The 11,871-nt window shown below is 41.6% G+C and overlaps 1 protein-coding gene across 1 annotated transcript in view; it reads left to right on the top strand.

Annotated features, from left to right (window-relative positions):
- Positions 1 to 11,871, top strand: part of atrnl1a (attractin-like 1a) — a 428,607-nt gene that overhangs the window by 230,420 nt on the left and 186,316 nt on the right. The window contains exon 26 of the mRNA XM_050071268.1: positions 11,287 to 11,348. Coding sequence (XP_049927225.1) covers positions 11,287 to 11,348 — 62 coding nt within the window. The remainder of the gene's footprint in view (positions 1 to 11,286; positions 11,349 to 11,871) is intronic.

The following is an 11,871-nucleotide window of genomic DNA, read 5'->3' as shown; positions in this document are numbered from 1 at the left end:
GCCTTCTCCGTCGGTCACTTTCCTTCTTTGCTAATAGACCTTCAGCCGAACGTCCAGGCTTTTTCTTTGTGGTAGGATCCACTTCTGAACCGTGTCTCGGCCGCTTCTCCGCCATGTTGCTTTCTCTTTCTACCTGCGCTCTACCTCTTGCTGTGACACTCTCCACTCTTCCTCTCCCTCCCTTCTTGTTGTGAGGAAGCATTTCCTGTGCGCCAGCGCGGGAATGTCACCGGTTGACACGCAAACTAAAAATGATATATATTGAAAAATACCGCGAGATGTTAGAGGAGCCGATCAGCTTGAAAAATACCGCGAGATGTTAGAGGAGCCGATCAGCTTAATCAGCATTGTCTCATCTCCTCTAGTAGTGGCTTGGGTGAAACGGACATTTACGGACCTGTAGAAGTTACGCACTATAGCTTTAACTCTCGTTCTTGTCCTGCCGCATTTCCCTCTGAGGCCACCCGCTGCCATTTAACTATAATGGCGACCGGCCATGTATTATGCTGAAGTTCAGGGACAGCTTTTTTCATCAGTGTCTGGAAGTCACTGCTCATGCACTCGAGTCCGACGACTTGGGAGTGACACAAGGGTTGTTGTAAACATCACTGCCCTCATACTTCCATGTGTCCTTTATGATGGCATAGAAATAGCCAATAGATGGCACTAGGGGGTGGAGTCAAAAGTTTCACGCAAAAACAAATGAGGTCATGGAGGAGGAGATCGGCTACATTTAAACGGAGACAGCATTTTAGACAGCCATGGTCTGTGAAGCCATTATACACATCCTGACACATGGACAGAGAATCTTTTTCACTATATTACCGATTCATTTCGTTCTGCCATTATTTTAAAGTGTTCGTCGTCTTCTACGGTCGAATGTCACTTGTACTATGCTACACTGCCTCCACAATCTCTGGTGGTACTGCTGTGTTTTGTCCATGTCCGTAAGCTTTCAGAAAACGTGCACAAATACGAACGAAATGAACGCAGAGTACGGGTGGAAGGCTTTGTCCATAAATGTCTCCGTCTTTGTATCTAATGTTGAGCATAAATGAGCTCTTAAAATGAGGTGTAGTCTGATGCATTGCTTTGCACCCATTTAATGACCATATTTGGAGTTGGACACGCCTTAAATGCACTTGCACCGTGCACTTTGAGCCATGTTTCACAATCTTTATCAGACTTTTTGAGCTCCTCATCATGATGTAATTTTTGGCTGTAAATGTAATAGCAACAGTGAAACCCTGCGCTGCCTTTTCTGTTTAAAACAAATAATTTCTGTTCCAGGATTTTGTTTGTACAGACAAAACAAACAAAAGTTGTAGCTTCTGAAATGACCATAAAACAGATTTACCACCTCTGATAATGTCTCAGTAGGAAGTGAAATTTATACGACGCAATATTGGATTAGATTGCATTAAATTTTGCATGGCACTCTAATTTGTTTTTTGTTTGTGTGTGTGTTTGTAATGTGTCAGACTTGTGTGTGTGTGTGTGTAGCTCTGCAGTGGATCAGGAAGAAAAGGGTGTGGCCTAAACAGCTTATTGATTATAGTTGTTTTTAACGACTGCAGTTGTTGTAAATTAAAATGATGGCTGTTGGCTGGAGTCGGTGTGAGGCTGGAAAGTGTGTGTGTGTGTTTAGGGGAGAAGTAAATTAGGTGGAATGTTTGAGTGTGTATTAATTGACTTTATTGACTTTAATGTTCACAATCTGTCCGCTGAGCCAGTTTGTGCTTTTATATCTCACCTGAATGAATAGTTTTTTGTTGCATTAGTTTCTGATCGTATGTTTATTCATTTTCTCACAGCGTATGTGCATGTGTTTATTTTCTTTTTGTGTTGCCGTGTGTGTTTGTGTACACTCATGATAACTCTTTATACTGTCAGGGGGTGATGATGTAAGTTGCTGCACTGGAAGCCTGAATGCAAAGCCAGGCTCTTTTCTCCCTGATGCCTGTATTAATGCTCCGTCCCTCTGGACCCAAATCAGCTTTTCTGCAGGTTTTTCACTGTCAGGCCATTTTACCTGCTGCACAAATGCCGGTAAACCTCTTAAGCCCATTCTGCCCCATTTCTTTCTCTCTTCCCCTCCCAACTAGTCTCAGAGGATTCACCAAAGACAAAGACACAGCCTTTCCGGCTATTAGGGCCATTTAAAGCTATCCCCATGTCGAACATGCTTGAAATATATTGCTGTCAAATGTACTGTGATCACTGTTTTTATAGTCCGTATTATGTGCAGCGCTGCTTTTTTTTTTTTAACACTAATTTTAAAAATGATCTTGGGAAGTTCACCTGTCATGAGGATCAGGTGAAGTCACATCGGTGGCCTCAGCAACACTTTCATGTCATCCCAAAGTTTCATAAAGGAAAATGTCTCTGAGCCTTGTTAAAGCCAATTAGAATGAAATATAGGAGTGTTCGTCTCCTAACGTGTAAATGAAAATGAATCAAAGAGTGCAGGTCTGCCTGACAGGGCTGATTCCTTATGAAAGAGCTCTCTGAGACACATTTGAAGACATCAGAAGTTAAATTACAGCCTTTTATTCAGAACGTTTTAGATCCTGAACTTTATTTTACACCGAAGACAAAGACTTGACATTGACAGCTGAGTAAACAATTAAGTGTTACAACTGATGTCCTCATCCACAGTAATCTGGAGGCTGAACTCAATGTCATCGAGGCTGCACGCTGCAGATGTAAAAAATAACAAATGTAGTTGACTTTTTTTGCCTCCACTCCGGCGATAGCCACAGCTGGAGGCATTATGTTTTGGGTTTTTCCGTCTGTCCATCCAATTCTTATAAATGCAATATCTCAAAAATGCCCTGAGGGATTTTCTTCAAATATGGCACAAACGTTCCCTTGGTCTCCAGGTTAGATTTTGGCCAGTCAAAGGTCACGGTCACTGTGACCTTGCATCTGTCTCATTTTTATGAATGTGATATCTGAAGAACATTTTGAGAGAAGTTCTTCAAATTTGGCACAAACATCCACTTTGAATTTGGTGGTCAAAGGTCAAAGTTTAAGGTCACTGTGATTGTATCTGCTGCATTCTTGTGAATTGGATATCTCAAGAGCAGCTGGAGGGGATTTCTTCGAATTTGGCACAAACATCTACTTGGACTCAGCAATTTTGGTGGTCAAAGGTCTAAAGTCAAGGTCACTGTGACCTTCCATCTGTCTCATTTGTTGAACACCATATCTCAAGAGTTTCCTCAAATTTGACACAATTGGACTTAAGAATGAACTGATTAGAGTTTGATGGTCAAATGTCAAGATCACTATGACCTCACAAAATATGTTTTTAGCCTTAATTCAGGAATTCATATGCTTTTCACTTCAAGATTGAAGTGCTTGTGTTGATCCAGGACCACACTGTCAAATAAAAATTGTTTTAAATAGGCAATAGAAAAGGAGGGAGAATGTGTCCAGGTCTTTGCAACTGCAGAATGACATTATTGAGTGTGTTTACATGGACGTTTAATTCCCTTTTCATTCGGAATGAAAGTTCATTCCTATTAAAAGTGATCTTGTAAACACCTAATTCAGAATGAAAATGGCCAATGCGATTGAAAATTCAATCCGATGTAAGAGGCTGGAATATTCCGTTTCTAATTCCTAATGAAAGAATTTCTCGTACTTGTATACACTCATTCCTCTTTAAGTTCATTCCGGTCTTTCTGCGCATGCTCGTTTCCTTGCCCTTCTGGCGCGATGACGTATATAGCGCGCATAGCAACGGGCTGAGATAGAGCAGTCTGACTCGTTGCACTCACCGGTTTCCATTCGCCAAAGCACGGTCTTCTATCCCCCTTCTTCGACCTTCTACCTCCCTTCTCCTCCTCAACAGACAAGGCATTAGCAGAACAAGGTTGTTGTCGTACTGCTGCTTCAAGAATATAAGCAAAACAAGCCTGAAAAAGGCACTAAGAACGGCATCGTCAAGCATCTTGTTATCCAGAGCGAGGACTACAGTGTTTTCTTCTGGTAAACGTAAACACGTAATATCCGCCCCGCCCCCTATCCAATCAGAAACCTTCCCTGCCCCAAACCTTGCGCGGACTCGAATAAAGGCGATTAAACTGATCTCCGTGTAAACCCTCATTCAGAATGAATATTTCCCATGTAAACTACCTGGAAAACTTTAATTCAGAATGATTTCATTCAGATTTATTTCATTCTGAATGAGAAGCCATTCTCACTCTTAATGTTAGTGATCAATATTTTAGAATACTGGCAAGCTTACTCGTTAGCATAGCCTACCAAGGTAGCAAGCTAACTTGCTAATATTCTACTCTATTGACCAGTTTACTCGTTAGCATAGCCAATCTACTGAGCAAGCTAACTCACCTACCCTGCAGTAGCTTACAAAGTTTTTCTTCAATGTTGCTGAGGATTACTTGTTAAATTGTACTAACTTCAATTTGGAAAACTAGCTTAGCTCTGAAGAAGCACACGGCAGTTTTAAAAGAAGCACAGGAGCAGCACACTTATGATGTCAGAGGGCTGTGATTGGTTGATTGCAATGTTGGCACAGGAATGCGATGACAGACGTTGATCCAGGAGCATGTCCTACATGGCTAAATCACATTGTGCGTGTAATGTTTCTGGTAGTGAGTTGAAGAGAAGGACGACTCTCAGTGTTGTAAACTAATTGTAAACAGATTGCTGTCATGTAGCTGGTGCATTATTGTAGAACAGTGAGACAGTTTCACCAGAACTATTTAGTGGGTGTCCATTATCAGTTTTTAATGGACACCCTGCAGCCAACCAGAACAGAGTATTCACCCAGATCACGGTATAAAATAATATAACAATGTGAAAGGAGCCATACAACCGCTTTTACATGCAATTCTTAAGGTAAATTGTGCTGATATTGCTTCTGTACTTCACTCAAATAACCTTTAATTCAGGACTTTTACTTTACTTTTGTCTTTTTATATATTTATTTCTACTTTTACTTAAGTAAAAAATCTGAATACTTCTTCTACCACTGCTGTTATTATAGCAAAAGTAGAAAAACTGTGACATTGTTATAGAGCCACAACACATCTTAGGGCGAGGTTGGTATAGTGGGTCAATAAGAGGGCAACAAAGTGTAAGGATGGTTTGGTCCGATCTTGTGCCAACAGTCAGAATCATTTTCTCTCTATCTCATCATGCACATCTTCCTCTAACTGTGTAGAATCGAGGCGTCAGGAGGCTCTGATCTCTCCAACAGAAATCTCTGCTCTGTTTTCTCCCTACAGGGCAGAAAAGTGAATGGAAAATCAATTATGTCTGTAATAAATAATCCTCTTAACATGAGGAAGTTTAAACATGTACAACAATGGCTTTTTAGGAGTTTTTATAGCTGAAGGCCAAAACTTTGCTCTGCCGCAGCGGGGTGCATCTCACACACTCTGAGACACACAAACAGGAGCACACGTAGAGTCAACACACACGGCTGTTGATGGAGACAGACTGCAGAGTTATGTTTTGAGGGATGAGATGAGGTGAGAGGTGATGGGAATGTGTGGGTGTGTGTGTGCTGATGAAACAAGTGGAAATATGTTTAACACTTTAATTTATTTAGTTTTATTTTAATGGTGCAGCATATAGTGTATCGTTTTTAACATATATTGAAAAATGTTTCTATCATTAATCAGCATAAAAAAGTTACATTTAAAGGTTCAATTAGTTTTGGTGGTATTTATTCATGCAGATGGGTTTGGTTTCATTCGCTCAGGTTTTTAGATATCCTTCTCTGAGATTTCTGCCAAAGCCGCAGTACAATTGAGGTGAATGCAATTTCCTGGGAGCCTAGATTAAAAACCTTCTTTTGAAGAATGTCCAGGTCGAGATAATCAGCAACAACAATGAGTCACAAACTAACAACATAAATTACATTCTGTAAAATGTGTCACAAGGCCAGAGTGAACAAAAATGTGATTTGAAAATCATAAACTGAATTGCTCATAAGCAACTTATAAAAGATCATCTTCGAAACAGCCCACTGGTGACGCAGAGTTTTCACAGACCTCCCTGTAAAGTCCAGTTCAGACCGAAGATTCGCGATGAGATGAAACTGTTTCAGAGAAAAGTTGCAGCAGTGTAAACTGGTGGTCTGAGCTCGACCCAAGCCGGCTGATGGTGTCACCTGCAACTCAGCTAGTCAATTCGCTGGTGGCTGGTTTTAGAACGTAAAGCACGTCACCTCTTTCAACAGCCAATCAGCTTGTAGTGAAGTCTGCTGGTCAAGTCAAAATGGCCGCAGATGGTGTGTTCGTTTGCTGCAGCAGGTGCTCCATCCCCACCGAGCCCTCTGTTTCCGTCCTCACGGTGTGCCGGTGTTGGTGGGTCGCTGCTGCTGCTGGCTGTATGTGCTTATGCCCCGCCCACACACACACATTCTCATTGACTGATGAATTGGCGCTGGTTATTTATATTATTGTGGCGTATTGATTATAAATACAGTCCATCTGATGCTGGTTTTGTTTCATCACTGTAGCCAGTATCTCACTATCACTATCCTCATTCAGATTTTAAGAAGCTACAAATTATATTCAGCCACAAAATAAGTCTGAAAAGCTGCAAATCAGATCAGAAGTACAGAGAGTTGTTGCACAGAGATGATACACCGTCTCATCTAGTTCATCTAGTTCAAACTTTAATAAAAAGTTTTAGAATGATGCCAAACAGCGCAACACAAGTCGTTGACTGTTTCAACTCGTTAAGTCACGAATTATGGCATTAAGTACGTTAGGAACTATCATAAGACATTAAAGGGTGGATTTTCAACCCCGGAAAAATTGCTGGTATTTTACATTTATGCAAACCACTGATATGTCACATTTGTACATTGTTATGTAGAGGATATCTTGAATCTTTACATTTCCTTATGTTTGAACAATCAGGGTGTCCGCGGGGTCTTAAAAAGTATTAAAAGTTAATAAATCAAATGTCGGAAAATTAAGGCCCTTAAAAAGTATTAAAAAGTCTTAATCGTGATTTTATGAAGTACTAAATTTTCTTGGCATTCAAGCTTTGACAAAAAGTATCCATGAATGTATAATTTATTTTCCTCCTCACAACTATTACAAACAACGATGTGTAGGTAGGCACACTCGGACTGCCACTCGGGGCCGTGTGCGTACCTGTGCGACATCACGCAACGGCGCCAAACAGAGGAGCAAAAGACAATAAAAGATCCATCTCATCTTACCTGAGTTCTGTTGTATGTTTGTGCTCCATACATTTAATTGCAAACTACAACTGTTTAGTAAGTTAAAGATGCGTTGCTGCTAACGACAGCGTGAAGTGGCGATGAGGTCTTAAGGTTTTTTTTGGAAGGTCTTAAAAAAGTCTTAAAAAGGTATTGAAATTAACCTCAGGATTCCTGCATATACCCTAACAATGCTGTGGTTAATGTGCAGTTAGGTTTAGCACAAGAAACACTTGTTTATGATTAGGAAAGATGAGGTTTTGGTGGCACAATCCCATCTGGAAACACAGGCATGTTTTGGTAAAGAACAACTGCTATTAGCGCACTATCCTGACCGGACATGGAGTGATGTCTTTGTATAAAAACAACCACTTTTCATGGCACTATCACTAGTGAAAAACAGTGACAGGTTGCTGAAAAACATTCATGTTTGGTGCCTGAATATCTGCAGCAAACACAGAAATGACTTGCTGAAAAGAAACTGGTTTTGTTATTTGTTTGTCTTGAACAGTGGTCTGCAGCTTGGCAGGTGTGTCGCCTCGGTGACACGCCATCCAACGTCCCCTCCACCTCCCAATGACAAAGTCAGCCCATCGGCTTTAATAATGTAGATATGATATGTATTAAATGTACAAATGTAATGTATTTGTACTTTGCTGAAACGAGCAATTGCAACACCTTTTTTTGGTGACTTCGCAGGTAATTTGGCACAGAAAAAAATTCAACACCATTGCGTAAGAAAAGAGGGTAAACTTTGGTGACCATTTGTCACCATTTGCTTGGCAGGTGTCTCGCCTCAGTGACACGCCATCCATCATCCCCTCCACCACCTAATGACAAAGTCAGCTCATACTACATCACTTTAGAAACATCGATATGATAAGTATAAGGTGCCATGGTTTGCAGCAATGCCTACATTTTCTTCTGGCCACTGGGCTGGGACTTTGGTTCTGCAAAATCAGCTTACCTTAAAGATTTTCAAATGTCATTCTTTAATGTTTTGAAGAGCACAAACAATATCCCAATCACCTCCATTATATTTTGGGTTGAGGCAGATGATTGAGAGCCAGATAACGTAAAATCTCAGCAGCTCAAACCAGACACTGCCTGCGTAACTTAACACCAACAGAACTAAGTGGCAAAAATATGATTCTGTTTTTTGTAATTTGGGTGAATTGACCCTTTAAAACGATCCTGCGGCATGAGTGAGTCGACATGTATTACGTCTGAGGCTCAGGACAGCAGAGGGCCACACACTGCACCAACATCCCAGCACATAAAGCACGATGATGGATGGTGCAGTCAGTGGATTCAGTGGTGCTGTAGCATCCAGTCGGATTGTTGGAGTTCAGTTGAACAAAGTGCTGCAGAAAACCGGAGAGCACAAAAGGCCAGAAGCCTTTCTCACAGGCTAATCTTATAATAACCTACAAACCATATGGGTGATGGCACGTATTGTATTCCAAGTGTGTGTGTGTGTGTCAAGGAGATAAAGAACATGTGAGAATGTATTTGGCAGAAATAAAAATGTTGGCCTTACGTAAGAGGTCTGAACATTGGCCTTAGGTAAGAGAGATGTTCCTCCACAGTTATTGCATCAGTTTCACATGATGCTCTGTAACACATGTTAGGAAAGCAACGTTATGTAATGGTTATGGGCTTGCTGGATTTGTGGGATGTATAGTCAGAGTGTTTCGGTTGCTTTGTACAAAACTATCTCTACTACAGATATCGAAGACAGTCGTACTTCTTAAGAAACTATTTGAAAACCAAATCATCTTATAATATTAAAACCATTTGCTTTTTTCTGGTGTGTGGAAGCAGATGGAAGAACATGATTAAGAACATGAACTGAGAGGTCGTGGTGACACTGTAATTCATTCTATTTGTCAGACCGATAATGAATATTCAAAAAAGGTGACAGATTGGTTATTTAGGTCGGACTGAACTTAAGGTTTGCTTGTCTAACTTTATGTACGTGTCATATTATGTTGATATATGATTTTGGTTGCTTGACATCAGACAGAATCGTCAACTTGCATCACTCAGTTTCCATCTTCAATCTGACATTGTGTCCAGTCTAACCGATCTCTGTGGGGAAGGGGGGATTCGACTTCCCCTTACCAATCACTACAGACCAGTGTATTTACACGAATGGATCGGCACCATAAGCACGCCGGCGTACGCCTATGGTGCACAGCGTAGGTGGAGTCTGCACACCATTTAACAGTTATCATAACTGGCAGATAAGCCGGATCCACCACTGAAGTTCGGCGGTGAGAGCGACATATGTCACCATGATCATATGGCATGTACAAACACAACCAGGTCAAGGGAGATTGATAAGATCTTGGTCATGGACTTTCCACATCGACATACAGTATGACGTGCAAGGTACTCTGGGTGCATTGGTTGTTGACGTCCTGGGACGCAGTGTCAACTACACCTTGTTACATGCATTGTCTGTATTCAAAATACACTGGTAGGAGGCCCCGGGGCAGGCCCACGCTGGAAGTATTACATATCTTGTCTGGCCTGGGAACGCCTCGGTATCCCCAAAGGGGAGCTGGAAAGGGTTGCTGGGGAGAGGGACGTCTCGAATGCTTTGCTCGTCCCGCTGTTCCTGCGACCCGACTTCAGATAAGTGGTTGAAAATGAATGGTTGGACTTCCATTTGTACAGTTTGCATACAGTCTCCTTCAAGATCAACACACTACATTGGGACAGCACCGCAAATTGATGTCTTTTCCTTCAACAATGGGAAAAAAAGTACAGGGTTTGGCTTGTAATCATACAGGCAGCAAACACAGGCCTTCTGGGTGAAAGTTGGTGGTTGTTGGACCCATCCACCACCACTTCCAACCACCCTACTCAGACTTCCACCCCCTTAACTTATGTTGTTGTCCCGCAGCGTTTCCCCCGACACAGCCAGACACCAGTAAACAGTCATGGCGACCGGCTACATATCATGCTGATGTGAAAGGACGGCTTTTTTGTCTGTGTTTGACACCAGAACTCTCTGCCCATGCTCCGGTATTCAATGACTTCAGAGTGAGACCAGGTTGGTCATTCAGGCTTACATAAAGTGACATTGTGAACAACATTGTCCATGCAGGCAATACTTTGTCAACCAGGAAAACTACCATGGCTTTTATTCTAGAGACTGACATTGCTGTTTGTTTTGTCAGTTTACAATCACGGTCGCTGCTGCTGGCTGACAGATTACATGCCATTTAGACAGTTTTCATGGCTCTCGCTTTTAAGCAAATGCCAACATGCTTGTTTTGCAGGGCTTTTAAGAGTGGAGCAGAGCAAAGTAAAAACAAACTATCATGTCGAGGCAATCTTGAGAAGACACGTCGATTTACAACAGCGTCAATACCAGTGTCTGTCTTATCTATGGCGCTCACCATTGTTATTTCTGCTCATTGGTTCTGGCACTTGGCTTGACAGTAGCTTCACAATGGCATTAGTCTCACCCATAGCTCTGATTGGCTCATTGAGTCTCACCTCAGCGTTAATTGGTTGTTTTTTTGTTTTTTAATTTAACCAAGAAACGGCTGTTTCATGTCACAATGCCAGATGAATTCAAAGGTCAGGACCCAGGAAATGATTTTGTTTCTGTATGTGGGTGATGATAAAAATTGAAAGGAAGATAAAATAGACCACAAACACACATTCATGCACACAAACACAAAAGATAACCAATAACTGAAGCCTATATGCCAAACATTTTAAATGTGAGGATTTGACACTTTTGAAGACGACACGCTAGGCTCTTTCATGTTTAAGGTGAATCCATGTGCAGAAATGAAAATAAAAAGTTACAGTATGAGTAGAACATCTACATTTAAACTGTCTCTCCTGGTCATAATTAAGCATAGGACCACTGGGTTTAAACATTACTGATGTAAACCAATCCTTTGCAGCATAAGAAAATACTCAAGGCCCTCTTTTAGTTTCTCTGCTGCGTTTTTTTTACATTTATTTTTGGACCACAGATTTTAAAATGTGCATTATGTATTAACTGTATATATTTTCTAACCCTCTGTGGTCTCTCCCGTTTCCATCAGATTGCCTTCTCTCAGCATAACAGCATCATGGACCTGGTGCAGTTCTTCGTCACCTTCTTCAGGTGAGTTTTCCCTCACTGTCTTATTTACTGTATGTTTTGTGCCGAGCGTGCAGCTGCTCCTCGCAGGGCTTTGCTGCTCAGCGGTTCAGGACCCAGAGGCTCTTTGCACAACTGGGCCATAACCTGGACTCATTGAGTTACAGTAGATGGCAGCAGCCTCAGGCAAGACACTTAACCCCCACCTCCCTGGCATTCTTCTGCATCTGCTTAACAGCAACAAACAGAAGTGTTGGGCAACGTCAAGGTGTGAATGTGGTTGCTGAGCACGAGCAGCAGTTTCTCAAGTGCTTCGTTTTATGCTTCAGAAAATTGGGGGGCTGTTCAGGAGGAGTCAACAGGCTGAACAGATATGCTTTCTGTCTTAACACACCTTAAACAGTGTGTATCCAGACAAACCTAAAATCGATAAGACCAAAGGACTGGACGGAGACCATCATCAAAAATGCTCACATGTGCAGCGCACACTTCATATCAGGTTAGGGAAAAAGTATTTCCTGTTGTAGGGATGAATAAGGTTATGTGT

The sequence above is a fragment of the Epinephelus moara genome, chromosome 19 (genome assembly GCF_006386435.1).
Source record: "Epinephelus moara isolate mb chromosome 19, YSFRI_EMoa_1.0, whole genome shotgun sequence".
NCBI classification, from domain to species: domain Eukaryota; kingdom Metazoa; phylum Chordata; class Actinopteri; order Perciformes; family Serranidae; genus Epinephelus; species Epinephelus moara.
Note: the sequence above shows the minus strand (reverse complement) of the source record. Positions and strands in the feature narration are given on the sequence as shown.